This window comes from Nicotiana tabacum, chromosome 3 (assembly GCF_000715075.1).
Source record: "Nicotiana tabacum cultivar K326 chromosome 3, ASM71507v2, whole genome shotgun sequence".
In the NCBI taxonomy this organism is placed as follows: domain Eukaryota; kingdom Viridiplantae; phylum Streptophyta; class Magnoliopsida; order Solanales; family Solanaceae; genus Nicotiana; species Nicotiana tabacum.
In genome coordinates, this window is record NC_134082.1 from 114,889,255 (window position 1) to 114,905,974 (window position 16,720).

The window sequence follows — 16,720 nt, forward strand, 5'->3', positions numbered from 1 at the left end:
GGTTGCCAAATTTTGTCAGATTAATTAGGAAATTGTCACTGCTGCGTGTTTAAAAATCTGCACTATTTGTAAATATTAAAACTAATATATCTCCTTCAATATAAGGTCAAATGGAGTGACTCAAGAGCCTAACTTGACTAAAATTTCACAAGAAATCCATTGGAAGTATCAAAAGTAAGTTTTGAGATCTTTTGGCACAAGAAACGAGGTAAAATAGTGTTAAAATGAGGGTTTTATGCATTTAACATATTTTGAGTTGGGGAGCTCAAAATAGGGCAATATTTCGAGGCGCTTTTCAGCATATGAATAGGGGTAAGTGCTCTCTACTCGGTTTTGGTTATATTTTATGAATCAATCTTCTATTTTAGTTTTTGGTTGATGAATTTTAAAGAAGAAATTGGGGGTTTTGGCCTAAAGTTTCATAATATGAATTTTTGCGTTTTGAACACGGATTCGGAATCGGATTTGAGTGAAACTAGTATGGTTGAACTCGTAATTGAATGGGTTGACGGATTTTGTAAGTTTTGTCGGGTTCCGAGGTGCGGGCCTAGGTTGAGCTTTTTGGCCGATTTTGGGCTTTTGATTAAAGATTCGACCTTTTTTAATTGGGATTGGTTCCTTTAGCATTGTTTGATATATTTGAGTTGTTTTTTATTAGTTTCGAGCCATTCGGATCTCGTAACGGACGTGATGGGATTTTTGGAGCATCGCCTGGCTTGCTCGGTGTCAGAATTAGCTTGTTTAAGATAACTCTTCTAAGCTTAGTAATGAGGGTATGAAACCCCGAACTACGTATTATGTGATTGGTATTGAGGTGACGCACATGCTAAGTGATGGGCGTGTGGGCATGTACCCTGTGAAATGGGACTCTGTTGTTCCCATGGCCCTGTATAGTGGCCCTATTTTGTTGATATTTGTGTTTTCATCATGTGATAAAGTAATTGAGCTGTCAATCATGCTAAATATCATATTCATGCTTTATGCTAATATTGTTTGTACCCATAGTGGTTATTTCTTGCTGTCATCTCACTGATTTCCATTGATAATTTGTACTCAGTCATATTCATACATTCATATCGTATCTCAGTCTCAATTGTTGTTGTTGATGCATCATATCAGGGCTGCACGCCGTAGCGATATAGCTTTTGGGCTGTAGGAGCCCCTCCAGAGTTTGCACACCCCTAGTGAGCGTAGTCGACTATATATATGGATCGGGCTACACGCCGCAGCGATATATGGATTGGGCTGCACGCCGCAGTAGTTACTGTGATCTTTGTTATTATGAGGAACCGAGTGCTGAGAGTGTAGGAGCCCTCCCCCCCCCCCGGAGTCTGTACACCCCCAGTGAGTGCAGTCGACTATATATATATATATATATATATATATATATATATATATATATATATATATATGGATCGGGAGTGTCACGATCCTAACCCCGAACCCGGTCGTGATGGCGCCTCTCGTGAAGACAAGGCCAGCCAATTAAACTCAATTCACTTTTTAAAATAGTTAAATAATATAAAAGCAGTCTAAACATGATTTAATGATAATAAGTAGAGAAAATACAACCCAACACAGCCCTAACCAGGGTGTCACAAGTCACGAGCATCTACTAGGATATAAATACAACTGAAAGTCTGAAGTGTACAAATACAGACTAATGAAATGAAGAGAGAGAAAAGCAGTGATGTGAACGTCGGCAGCTACCTTGCTAAACTCCGATGACTCTGCCTCAGATCAACCAAAATCCGCTACCGGGTGTATAAATACCTGAATCTGCACACAAGGTGCAGGGAGTGAAGTGAGTACTCCAACTCAGGGAGTAACAAATATAAATAATGACTGAAAGTAAGAAATCACGTAAAAACACAAGGCATTCCATACTGAAGCAGTAAAATCACTTAAAATAGTGAAAATTCAAGTGAAAGTCCCTTTCTCAACAAGTAAAACAAGTAATTGACAGGTAAATAAACAAATAAAAATTTGCCCCTCGGGCGCAGTATCAACAAATCCGCCCATCGGGCAAAATCTCAGACCAGTACTAGCTCTTCAGGCTCAAATCTCAGAACAATACCAACCCCTCGGGCTCAATCTCACGTCACAATGGGTACCCGCACTCACTGGGGGTGTACAGACTCCGGGAGGGGCCCTTTACGGCGTAAGCGCAATATTAAGCCATCTCGTGGCATCAAATCTAGGCCCTCGGCCTCATATCAATCAAGCCAACTCGTGGCATATTTATGTATCTCAGGCCCTCAGCCTCATATCAGTATCAATGTATCCTCACAACTAGGCCCTCGCCCTTACTCAGTCCAAAATCATCACAAGCCCCTCGGGCAATAGTAAAACAGTAATTCTCAGCCCAAAACATCATTTAAAAATATCATTTAAGTCTAAAAATTGAGTAAAAATGGCTGAGTAGTAAAACAATGGAAAATAACATGATTGAGTTCAAGTAATAAGTCAAAACAGTGAGGAAATAGTAATAAAAATCCCCGAAGGGTTCAAATAGTTGGCAGAAAACCCAAATATGGCAATCAGCCCAAATCATGATGATAGCAAACAAGTTTCACGCAAATATGCAGTAAAATCATCAATCGGAACGGACCAAGTCACAATCCCCAATAGTTCATGACCCCACGCTCATCATCAAGCGTGTGTCTCACATCAATATAGCACTACGATGTGCAAATCAGGGGTTTCAAACCGTCAGAGCATCATTTACAATCATTACTCACCTCGAACCGGCTAAATCTCTAGCTCGCGACGCCTTTGCCCCTAAAATCGGCCTCCACGCACGTCGAATCTATCCAAAATCAGAATGAATACATCACAATATGCTAAGGGAACAAAGCCCAAGCGAAAACAATCAACAAAGGGCACGATTCCCGAAATTACCAAAACCCGAGGCTCGATCCCACGTCTCGGAATCAGGTAAAATTTATATTTTCAGAATCCTCATACCCTCACGAGTCTAACCATACCAAAATTATCCAATTCCGGTACTATTTGGTCCTTCAAATCATCATTTTATATTTTTGGAAGATTCCACAACTTTTCTTCCCAAATTCCATCCCAAATCACGAATTAAATGATGAATTCAATGATAGATTCATGTATTCTAGCCAATTCTGAGTTAGAATCACCTACCCGATGAATTTCTTGAAAAACCATCGAAAAATCGCCAAAATCCGAGCTCTCTAGGTCAAAATATTAAATAAAACCCAAAACCTCGTATTTATAGAGTACCCCACAGATTTCCACCTCTGCGGACCGCACAAAAACGACCGCGGTACGCACAAAAATGACTACGGCCACACAGGTTTTCATCTGCAGTGACAGGCTTAAGTATTTTGGCCATAACCTTCTCTACATATGTCCAAATTACGGTATCTTTACCTTTCTAGAAATTAAACACGAAGGGCTACAACTTTCATTTTTAAATCATCGCAAAATTCCTTGTAGATAAAAAGATATGAGCTTCCGAAGTAGGACCAGTGAAATGTTCCCCACCGCGGCCGCACTGCATTTTGTGTGGTCCGCACAACACCTACTGCGGCCGCACTTCATTTTGTGTGGACCGCGTTTGTGGGTTCCGAGGCCTGCAACCCTTTTGGACCTGCTACAGCTATGATTTTCGGCCTAAAACATCCCGAAAATTGTACTAACACATCCCATGACATTGTTCAAACTTGTTCAAAACTTCGGAACGCTCACAACAACATCAAATCACCAATTTAACATAGGATTCAAGCCTAAGAACTCCAAGAACTCTTAAATTATGCTTTCGATCAAAAAGTCCATCAAATCTCCTCCAAATGACCTGAAATTTTGCACACACATCACAAATGACACAACAGACCTACTCCCATTTCCGGAATTCCATTCCGACCCCGATATCAAAATCTCACCTATCAACTGGAAAACGCCGAAATCTCAATTTCGCCAATTCAAGCCTAAACCTTCCACGGACTTTCAAAATGCATTCCGATCACGCTTCTAAGTCCCAAATCACCTAACGGAGCTAACCAAGCCATAAAAATTCCAATCCGAGATCAAATACACACAAGTCAAATCTTGGTCAAACCTTTCAAACCTTAAGCTTTCAACTGAGACTATTCTTCCAAATTCATTCTGATTAACCTGAAACTCAACACCAACGATTTACATAAGTCATAATATACCACACGGGGCAAGTCATGCCTGAGAACTGGTGAGCGAAGTGCAAAAGCTCAAAACGACCGGTCAGGTCGTTACATCCTCCCCCACTTAAACATACGTTCGTCCTCGAACGTGCCCAGAGTTGTTCCAAAAGCCAACCAATTGTTGAATAACCTCACCATGCACATACCTGGGGGTGATCCCACGTCACCCTATCTCACATAGGTTCGATAGCACAATATAACTGAAATTTTACAATCCTTCCTAGTCCATAAACCATAGAACCACATTTCCACTTCTAAAATCATCAACACGATCAGAATCTCACATATATACTGTAAATAAGTCCGAACAAGCTGTAACAAACCATATATGCTATCTCTGATGCAATCACATGATATACCATATAACTCCACACTTGTAGTGATAACTTCTAACCACAGCAGCTGCACACAACATCTGCATACCGATAGAAAAACTCTTATCAACTAAAGTCTTATCCCAACACTTTCATATACTGCCAATGATCACTAAGACACGCGGTAAGCCATAACCATTTCCCAGATCAACCATTCATGAAGCCACTTCTTCCTTGGCAACTACCACAGCAAATTTCTGAACCAAAGCTCGATACTATCCTTCCCACATGCTGAAATCACATCCGTTCGTATTTATTAATGATCCCCAACGATCTCCTCTAATCCAACACATTACTCTGGTGACATGACACATCCATACATGCCTAAGCCACAACTTGCACAATACACGCACCAATACGCAACAGTCCGAACATACTCAAATCATGAAATGACTCAAATGAAAGAGTTGTACCTCAGGTTCACCAGTACCACCACAACACAAGGCTAAGAACCTGTCTCACATCATAGGAACAGAATACACGAATCTAACCTGCAAGGTCATACCTCCACATAACTTTGTTGTGATGTGCGATCCTATCCAACACTACTCCACATGAACCACCTTAAGTCACATTGCTCGAACTCGACAACCACGCACAATTCGATGTCTAGAGCCAAAGCAAATCATCATACCCACGATGAAGCAAATAACATACACCACACTAACCCGAAAGGACATAACCAATATGTCATTCACTGAGCAACACTCAATCACTCTTCCCGCTCGACTTCCACTATGAAACCCCAATAGAACCGCACCATATGTGCCCATAACCAACAAATCATAACATTTTGCAACACAGAAAGGTAACTCATATGTCTCCCCGGATTACTAATAAGCTCAATAACTGACGAATCAACACCTTTCTCAACAATACAATTCGGAGCCAACCAAGCCGACTCAAGTTAGAACACACATCCATATTGGCCTGCCAACGAACTCCTTATCAAGGAAATCCTGAAGCTGCTCCTTCCACCCCTTTAACTCTGCCGGTGCCATACGATACGGTTCCCAGCATCAATTCAATACCGAATTCAACAACCTGCCCGACGACATGCCCGGCCACAAGAAACATATCCGAAAAGTCCCTCACCACCGGAACTGAATCAATGGTAGAAGCCTCTACACTAACATCCATCACGAAAGCCCAAATAAGAAAGACAATCCTTCCCAGCCGTTTGCTGGGTCTTTGAAATATAAAACCACTCCACTAGGAATAATCCGTCGAACCTCGCCACTCAATCTGTGACATTTTCCGGCATAGCCAACAGCGTCGCCTTAGCGTAATAGTCCAGAATGATACCACACAAAGACAAACAATCTGAACCCAATATCATATCCAAAATATACCATACCAAGCAACAAACGATCTGCTCGGGTCTCCAAATCCCGATAGTCACTAAACAATGCCGATACACACGACTCACAACCACTACATAGCCTGAATATGAGAACTTCCCGTCTCCAACTCCATATGGTCCATGAATCAATATATCTGGTCCCAATCCCGCCGTTCGAATGCATATCACACCTCAAATACCCAATCATTCCACGAGAGATAAATTGGAATTCCTCTGTGCTACCAAGCAAACTCGAATATCAGCAGTCGATCTAACAAGAAAAATGCTGCAATACTACCGAAGTATCATCAACTTAATCACATTGCCCTTTCTGAAACATATGCCCTCGTCAAATCACCACAAATTATCAATACCATTTTCTTAATCATCCGAAGACCCTTTCTCTAATTATCTGAAGCTCGTTCCTCTAATTATCTGAAACTACCCGCCGCCTAAGAGTTTGTGACCTTCCTTTCAGAACCGAACCGCAACCTTACACACGTGATTCTCAATCCTTCACAACATACCGCATAACCCGAACCATCCTAGGATAACCATGAGAATTTCATATCCCTTCCGAACCACAAGCAACTATGCATTTCACTAGCCAAGAACTTCCCACTGATCTCATCTAGAAGACAACCACTATACATCCCATGCTCCTCACGCCAATAGGAAAAATATACCTCTCTATCTGTGGTGAAAACCATCTAGAACTCCCTGAATTCCTTTTGCACAACACTAACTCATCTGGACTGAATCCTTCTAACTCAACCGAGCTACGCATGTCACTAAAACCCAAAAGAATTGCCGCGAAACACCTGCAGAGACTCGTTACCTCGTAATCACCCAAGGAACTAATCATATCCTTACCATACCGATCTGGCCTACTACCACGCTATCCCATCTATCCGAGTTCCTTCTAATTTACCTTCAACTTGATACTTCATTTTGCTATAACACCAAAATCCTTGACCAGACTCGCCATACGAGACCCAAGCATAAAGCCACACCGTCCTACAAATCATAAGCCACTAATTACTCTCTCAAATATCCCCTAAAGCACCACATTCAAAATACTTTCCCTGAAGAGACTTCCTGTGAATCTAAAGCCATTACCTTTACCTTCCTGATACTGATGTGTAGAATTCATAATGATATAAAAATACCACGAGTCTTGACACCCTCCAATACAAACCTCAGTTTCTAGCCAAATATACAACTTGAATTTCTCCAATCATTACATGTAAAATCTTGAGCCCATTAGAACCATTCTCGAGAGTCATCCACGCTACTCAAACCACAATTAGACCGATCAAATGAACCGGACAACCTGTGCTCCATTAGAACTCCGGCATCGCAGAATGTAACCTCACCTTAATGCAACCAAGCAACTTCCTGTTCTATGCACCGTACCTCCTTTACCAATAACAACTCAAGTTATTCCATGATTCTCATACACCCATAAAGCATAACATAACCTTTATTGAAATTTCCTTTACTCGAGCCATCCTCGGTCTTAACCCCCGTAAGCAATAACTGATTCACCAGTACGCCTCAAACTGGAACCAACATAGTACATAACCGTGTAATCAACTAATCAATAGTAGACTCCCCCACTTGGCTCAAAGCCACAGATCAAAACACAGAATAACTCATAATGTATACTCTATTACCGCCATAATACCATAGTGAGATTAAACTCAATCCTTCATGAGCTCGTGCAACACAAACCATCTAGTACTTCAAATCCTCTGCAACTCTCACATTCACCCTTGTAATAGGCAAGTCCACTTTCTTAAGCGACCCAAATTCAAATTGCAACACACATATTACACTGGTAGGAGAGATCTTCCAACAAATAACATAAGGATCACACAAACTTCAGAACACTCCGCAGGAGATAACCCACCTGCTTTGCCTCAAACTAACATCTCTTTACCGCAGTCACTTAATCTTCCTGAGTCTGAACTCATATCACAACGTGAATTCTACTTCACTTCCCAACTAGGCAACATGAAAAGATCCTTCAACACGCCCACAACTTGGGCCATACATTAAATCACGATGAAAATCAAGCACCAGATAGTTCTTACTACCCCCAAGTAGACCCTTCTCATCTCATTCAAATCATATGAACACATCTCGCAGTCACATCATACTCATCACATAGTCATCTAGCCATCACTTCCACTAATAGGGACACTATCGAACATATAAATTCAAAAAGCACGTGCTCACACAATCAGCACCTCAATGCTCAAGCTACTGGCAAAACCCGGCCTCAAGTCCTCCAGACTGACCCAACATCAACGCACAGAGATCACATCTCGCCCCTCGATCAGGGGATCACAAGCCGTTGAGGCACATCTGATACTGAGCGCTCATGCGCGCATACGAACGCGTGGAAGGAATTCAAGAGTTACTTTTCAAGCTGAATCAAGGACGCACGATTAGAATTCAAGAATGTGAAGTTTTCCTAAAGGTTTTGCAGCCTCTCGAGGATAAATACAAACATCTCTGTACCGATCCGCGAGACTCTACTAAACCTGCTCATGACTCGTGAGACCTATGTAACCTAGGCTCTGATACCAACTTGTCATGACCCGAACCCCGAACCCGATCGTGATGGCGCCTCTCGAGAAGACAAGGCCAGCCAATTAAACCAAATTCACTTTTTAAAATAGTTAAACAATATAAAAGCAGTCTAAACATGATTTAATGATAATAAGTAGCAGAAATATAACCCGACACAGCCCTAACCGGGGTGTCACGAGCATCTACTAGGGTATAAATACAACTGAAAGTCTGAAGTGTACAAATACAGACTAATGAAATGAAGAGAGAGAAAAGCAGTGCTACGAACATCGGCAGCTACCTTGCTAAACTCCGATGACTCTACCTCAGATCAACCAAAACCCGCCACCGGATGTATAAATACCTGAATCTACACACAAGGTGCAGGGAGTTACGTGAGTACTCCAACTCAGGGAGTAACAAATATAAATAATGACTGAAAGTAAGAAATCACGTAAAAACACAAGGCATTCCATACTGAAGCAGTAAAATCACTTAAAACAGTGAAAATTCAAGTGAAAGTCCCTTTCTCAACAAGTAAAACAAGTAATTGACAGGTAAATAAACAAATAAAAAGTTGTCCCTCGGGCACAATATCAACAAATCCGCCCCTCGGGCAACATCTCAGAACAGTACCAGCCCCTCGGGCTTAAATCTCAGAACAATACCAGCTCTTCGGGCTCAATCTCACGTCACAATAGGTACCCACGCTCACTGGGGGTGTACAGACTCCGGGAGGGGCCCTTTACGGCGTAAGCGCAATATTAAGCCATCTCGTGGCATCAAATCTAGGCCCTCGGCCTCATATCAATCAAGCCACCTCGTGGAATATTTATGTATCTTAGGCCCTCGGCCTCATATCAGTATCAATGTATCCTCACAACTAGGCCCTCGGCCTTACTCAGTCCAAAAATCATCACAAGCCCCTCGGGGCAATAGTAAAACAGTATTTCTCAGCCCAAAACATCATTTAAAAATACCATTTATGTCTCAAAACTGAGTAAAAATGGCTGAGTAGTAAAACAGTGGAAAATAACATGATTGAGTTCAAGTAATAAGTCAAAACAGTGAGAAAATAGTAATAAAAATCCCCGAAGGGTTCAAATAGTTGGCACAAAGCCCAAATATGACAATCAGCCCAAATTCTGATGATAGCAGATAAGTTTCAGTCAAATATGCAGTAAAATCATCAATCGGAACGGACCAAGTCATAATCCCCAATAGTGCACGATCCCATGCTCATCATCAAGCGTGTGTCTCACCTCAATATAGTACTACAATGTGCAAATCTGGGGTTTTAAACCCTCAGAGCATCATTTACAATCATTACTCACCTTGAACCGGCTAAATCTCTAGCTCGCGACGTCTTTGCCCCTCAAATCAGCCTCCACACGCGTCGAATCTATCCAAAATCAGAACGAATACGTCACAATATGCTAAGGGAACAAAGCCCAAGCGAAAACAATCAACAAAGGGCACGATTCTCGAAATTACCAAAACCCGAGCCCCGGGCCCACATCTCGAAATCAGGTAAAATTTACATTTTCAGAATCCTCATACCCTTACGAGTCCAACCATACCAAAATTATCCAATTCCAGTACCATTTGGTCCTTCAAACCATCATTTTATATTTTTGGAAGATTCCACAACTTTTCTTCCCAAATTTCATCCCAAATCACGAATTAAATGATGAATTTAATGATAGATTCATGTATTCTAGCCAAATCTGAGTTAGAATCACTTACCCCGATGAATTTCTTGAAAAACCTTTAAAAAATCGCAAAAATCCGAGCTCTCTAGGTCAAAATATTAAATAAATCCTAAAACCTTGTATTTATAGAGTACCCCACAGATTTCCACCTCTGCGGACCGCACAAAAACGACCGCGGTCCGCACAAAAATGACTGCAGCCGCACAGGTTTTTATTTGCAGTGACAGGCTTTAGTATTTTGACCATAACATTCGCTACAGATGTCCAAATTGCGATATCTTTACTTTTCTGGAAACTAGACACGAAGGGATACAACTTTTGTTTTTAAATCATCTCAAAATTCCTTGTAGATCAAAAGATATGAGCTTTCGAAATAGGACCAGTGAAATGTTCCCCACCGCGGCCGCACTGCATTTTGTGCGGACCGCACAGCACTTACCGCGGCCGCACTTCATTTTGAGCGGACCGCGCTGGTGGGTTTCGAGGCCTGCAACCCTTCTAGACCTGCTACACCTATGATTTTCGGCCTAAAACATCCCGGAACCTACCCGGAATTTCAAACCAATTGTACGAACACATCCCATGACATCGTTCAAACTTGTTCAAAACTTTGGAATGCTCACAACAACATCAAATCACCAATTTAACATAGGATTCAAGCCTAAGAACTCCAAGAACTCTTAAATTATGCTTTCGATCAAAAAGTCTATCAAACCTCGTCCGAATAACTTGAATTTTGCACACACATTAAAAATGACACAGCGGACCTACTCCCATTTCCGGAATTCCATTCCGACCCCAATATCAAAATCTCACCTATCAACCGGAAAACGCCGAAATCTCAATTTCGTCAATTCAAGCCTAAACCTTCCACAGAGTTCCAAAATGCATTCCGATCACGCTCCTAAGTTCCAAATCACCTAACGGAGCTAACCAAGCCATAAAAATTCCAATCCGAGATCAAATACACACAAGTCAAATCTTGATCAAACCTTTCAAATCTTAAGCTTTCAACTGAGACTGTTCTTCCAAATTCATTCTGATTAACCTGAAACCCAATACTAACGATTTACATAAGTCATAATATAACACACGGGGCAAGTCATGCCCGAGAACTGGCGAGCGAAGTGCAAAAGCTCAAAACGATTGATCAAGTCGTTACAGCGTTGCACTCCGCAACAGTTATTATACAGCGCTAAGTGATTTAGTGTGTTGAGTATTGAGCTTAGTAAGAGAGGATGCAAGGTAATGAGATTGAGTACTCTGAGAGTGTGAGTACATGTTTCATCTTCGAGATACATGGCATTCACATACATACATGACATATAGGCATAGAGATGCATTCTTCCTCATGCTATATAGTATCACGTCATTCATGACTTATTATATACATTGATATGTGGGTATGGAGAGACACTTTATACTTGTTATCTGGAAAGAAAATGAAACATTTTATTTATTGTGGAAAGGATATTTGAAAAATTACAATTTTAAAACTTACTCATACTTTTGGCATTTTCGGTAAGAGATCTGGGATTTTCTTTACTGAGATATTTGAAAAGCATGACCATTTTCTGGAACTGTGAACGAGTTGAGTGTTTTACTTTTGAGATATCTCTTTTATACTTGAATTTATGTTGTTATGAACTGTTGTCGAAATATTGGCTTTGGACCTGATCCTATGTTAGCTCGTCACTGCTTTCAACTTGAGGTTAGGTTTGTTACTTTTTGAGTACATGGGGTCGGTTGTACTCATACTGCACTTCCTGCACATTGCGTGCAGATCCCAAATGTCGATGTTGCTACGTTCGATGGTTGCTGGATTTGAAGGTGTACCTGCGTCCTTGATGTAGCTACCTCTTGATCATGGTAGCCTTAGCTTTATAAAACTCTGCTTATGTACTTTTCAAATAGAAGATGTATTTTCTTCATATCGGCTTTATGAACTCTATTCTTAAAAGCTCATGATTTGTACTACCAGTCCTTGGGAAATGTATAAAATTCAGTTAACTTCTCTATTTAATTGTTTGGTTGACTTTAATGAAATTGGATAGTTATTAGTTGGCTTACCTAGCGGGTTGGGATAGGTGCCATCACGACTAGTGGATTTTGGGTCGTGACAGTTCCTGAGCCAAACAGCCTCTTTAGCTGCCTCAGATGCAGCCACATATTCGGCTTTCATGGTGGAATCAGCAACATATGATTGCTTGATGCTCCTCCAAATTATGGCTCCACCTCCTAAGGTAAAAACATATCCTGAGGTAGATTTTCTAGAGTCTCTATCTGACTGGAAATCTAAATCAGTATAGCCAATGGGTGCAAGATCACCTGAGTAATACACCAACATATAATCCCTAGTCCTTTTCAAGTACTTGATTAGATGCTTAACGGCAATCCAGTGTTCTCGTCCAGGGTTAGACTGAAATCTACTAACCATGCCAACAACAAAGCAGATGTCAGGTCTAGTACATATCATAGCATACATAAGACTCCCTACAGCAGAAGCATAAGGGACCGCCTTCATATTTTCTATCTTATTAGTCATTTTTGGGGACTGATCTTTCGACAGAGAGATTCCATGTCTAAAAGGGAGAAACCCTTTCTTGGAATCTTGTATGCTAAACCTGGTGAGAATAGTATCAATATAAAGTGCTTGGGACAATCCTAATATCCTTTGCTTGCGATCTCGCATAAGCTTGATCCCAAGGATATGTGCTGCCTGTCCCAAGTCTTTCATATCGAAACGTGAGGACAACCATTCCTTTACTGAATTCAACATGCTCACATTATTTCCTATGAGCAAAATATCATCTACGTACAAAACCAAAAATGTAACTTTATCTCCATTCCACTTCTTATAGACACAAGACTCATGTTCACATTGATCAAAACCTAAGGTTTTAATCGATGCATCAAAACAAGTGTTCCATGCCCTAGAAGCTTGTTTCAATCCATAAATGGATTTCTTTAATTTATACAACATGTGCTCATTGCCACTTTTTATGAAACCAACTGGTTGTGCCATATAGATGCACTCATCAAGACTTCCATTTAGAAAAGCGGTCTTGACATCCGTTTGCCAGATCTCATAATCGTAATGAGCAGCAATGGATAAGAGAATCCTAATGGATTTAAGCATGGCTACTGGCGAAAAGGTTTCCTCATAATCCCTTCTTTTTTAGTAAACCCTTTTAAACAATCCTAGCTTTAAAAGTTTACACTTTTCCATCCACTCCTCTCTTTTTCTTATAGATCCATCTACAACCAATGGGTTTGACTCCAGTAGGTGGTTCTACAAGATCCCAGACTTGATTGGAGTACATGGACTCCATTTCAGATTTCATAGCATCAACCCATTTATCAGCATCTATATCCTGTAGTGCTTCGTCGTAATTAATAGGTTCTGTATTAGGCTCTTCAGGAATTCTATCATAAGATTCTCCCAAGAGCATAAACCGGAGATGTTTTCTAATAATTCTCCCACTAAGACTAGTCACTACAGGCAGAGGCTGATTTTGTTGTTGAATCACAACATTATTTTCTGGAACTAAAGCCTCAATGTTATCCTCCACACCTTGCGGTGCTGGGATATCATTAATTTCTTCCTGGAGTGCAGGCTGCAGAACAATTTCAGGTTGTTCAACAATTTGAGGTTGCTCAACAATCTAAGGTTGCTCAACATTACTCTCACTACTTTGGGGTAGTGAGATGTCAGGCAATTGCTCTCGTGCAATCTGCTGCATATTGACATTTCTCCCACTACAATAATGCAGTGGTTGTCAATACTGGATTCAGGGATACGTTCTAGAGATGAGTCTTTAGTTACTCCATTATTTAATTCCTGTAAAACTAGTATATTTCTAAGAATATGATTCGTTAAATAATCCTCTTCTAAAAATCTGGCATTTGTCGTAACAATTACCTTCTGTTCTTTGGGACAATAAAACAAACCGCCTTTAGTTCCTTTTGGATATCCAATAAAAATGCACACTTCTGTCCTTGATTCTAATTTATCCATTTTCCCTTTCAGCTGGACAACCCCAAACCCGAATATGCCGTAAACTTGGCTTGCGCCCAGTCCAAAATTCTACTGGAGTTGAAGGTACTGAATTTGAAGGAACCAAATTTAAAATGTAATTTGTTGTTTCTAAAGCATATCCCCAAAAGGAAGAAAGCAAATCGGAATAACTTAACATTGATTTAACCATTTCCATAAGGGTCCTATTTCTTTTTTCTACCACACCATTTTGTTGTGGTGTTCCTGGGGCAGATAATTGAGATGTAATTTCACTATCTGATAAGTATTTTATGAATTCCGCAGAAAGGTATTCACCACCACGATCAGATCGCAATGTTTTGATATATTTATCATGTCGTTTCTCCGTTTCCGTCTTAAATTCTTTAAATTTCTCAAAGCATTCTGACTTACATCGCAACAGATAAATATATCCATATTTTGAGTAATCATCTGTGAAAGTCACAAAATATTCAAAACCACCTCTTGTTTGTATATTCATAGGGTCACACAAATCAGAGTGAATTAATTCTAGCTTATCACTGGCTTTATTTCCTTTTGAGGCAAAATGTCTCTTGGTCATTTTACCTTCTAAACAGGATTCACATGTTGGTAGTGACTCCAATTTCAATGAACTCAAAGGTGTATCAGAGACCAATCTCGAAATCTTATTTAGATTTATATGACCTAGACATAAGTGCCACAAATAGTTTGACTCAATTCAGAAATACGTTTTCTTTTATGTGGCAGATTAATGTTATTTGATTCTTTTGGTTGTTGTAGCACATGAGGAGATATATCAAGAATAAAAAAGGTCATGTACTCTAGCAGCAGTGTAGATAAAACATTTATTAAACTTAACATGTATCATACAAAACATGTATCAATAAACAACACGTTTTATTTCATGTTGTATTACATTATCTAGTTAGATGTAAGACGGCATCTGATACCAATTATTAGAACATGCGCAGCGGAAGCAAGCATACAATTCAGGCATCAAATACATGTAAACTAGACAATGCTATAATCACAAGATTAGAATCACTAACCTCTTAGAAATAGTTGCACAAATCTTCCAAACAGCAAGAATCCAGAGCTGCAGCTTCTGCTATATGCCTAGTAAAACCTTGGACGATTTTGCTTTTAGGTGGGCAAGAACAATACAACTCTAAAACGTGAGTTACTGGGTGAAATTAGTCTTCCTTTAATAGAGTTATTCTTGGCCGAAAATCTCCTCCAAAAAGCCCTAGGAAAAAGACCTCTGGAAGAACCTCCTGAGTTCTTTACTCCAAAGAAATCGAAAATTGATCTCTCAAGTTCTTTAGATTCTAACCTAAATTTCTGGGATTCTCCAACCAAGGATTTTTTCATTGCTCTAAAAGATAAGCCAATCGCTCACGGCAGAGTAATCGACCTTGATGACATGGAGGCCCTAAACTGTAAGGTAAAAGATCTGTTTGTTTATCAAGGCTGGTCAAAATTCCTCTCTGTTCCCTCTTCTAAAATCTATGAACCCCTAGTGAGAATGTTTTATGACAATTTTTGCTCTAGTAAGTCTGACAAGTTGGAATCCTTAGTATTAGGAAAGTGCATCGTTCTTGATTGTACTGTGTTTGCTTCAATCTTCCAGCGTAAGTGTTCTGGTTTTCCCATGCTTTTCAAAAATTCTTGGATTGATGGTTTTAAAATCACTTTTGATCAAGCAAAATGATGTATTGCTGAGTGTTCATCTGAATCCCTCCCAAACCAGTTAGGTTCAAGTGATGTTAGCTTTGAAACTCGTGTTCTAGCCCACATTATTGCAACTACTCTGCTCCCTCGTACTGGCTATTTCTGCACCCTCTCTCAAAGAGATACTTTTCTTGTCTATTGCCTTGTGACCAAACTCAAGGTCAAACTGTCCTCCTAGGTCATAAATTTTATGATTGAAAGTGCTGATGATCCCACCAGTCTGCCCTATGGCATGGCCATCACTCACATTCTGGAAGCTCATAACATCTCTATCTCTAACTATCCCTTCGTCTCTGTTTCAAAATCTTACAATTCAAGGGCGTTTGCTAATATGGGATGTGTGTGTGTGAAGGGCTCCTGGGGTTAAGAAATAGGAAGGTGAGATCAAGCATGTTCAGCCTGATCCCAAGACCAAAGCCTATGTTTCCCATCACAGCCTTAGTAATCCTGACCTTGCTGAGAAACTGACTGCCATTGAAACCAGCTGACCACCATTAAAGATCTTCTTGCTGCTACTCAGTTCACTGTTGGGGATATGTACGCAATCTCCAAAGAGACAGGGTCTGATGTTTCAAAGATAAGGGTTGCAATTTTTAGAGTTAGGGAAAATGCAGTCAAGACATTCAAGGAAGTACACGACAGGCTTGATGAAGTGACTGTCTCAGCCAATGCTAGCTTTGATTAATTGAAGGAGGCGATTTTGCAACACTCTTACTTATTTCCTGCATCGTTAGTATGGAAGTTTCAAACAGTTTTTT

The 16,720-nt window shown here is 40.3% G+C and overlaps 1 protein-coding gene across 1 annotated transcript; it reads right to left on the minus strand.

Moving 5' to 3' along the window:
* Positions 1-13,428: 13,428 nt before the first annotated feature.
* LOC142177058 (uncharacterized) lies at positions 13,429-14,231 on the minus strand. Its single transcript, XM_075245518.1, has 3 exons — positions 14,136-14,231; positions 13,899-14,054; positions 13,429-13,830 (listed from the first exon to the last, which is right to left on the minus strand). The coding sequence occupies exons 1-3, from the start codon at positions 14,229-14,231 to the stop codon at positions 13,429-13,431; spliced, it is 654 nt and encodes a 217-aa protein (XP_075101619.1).
* Between the last annotated feature and the right edge of the window lie 2,489 nt (positions 14,232-16,720).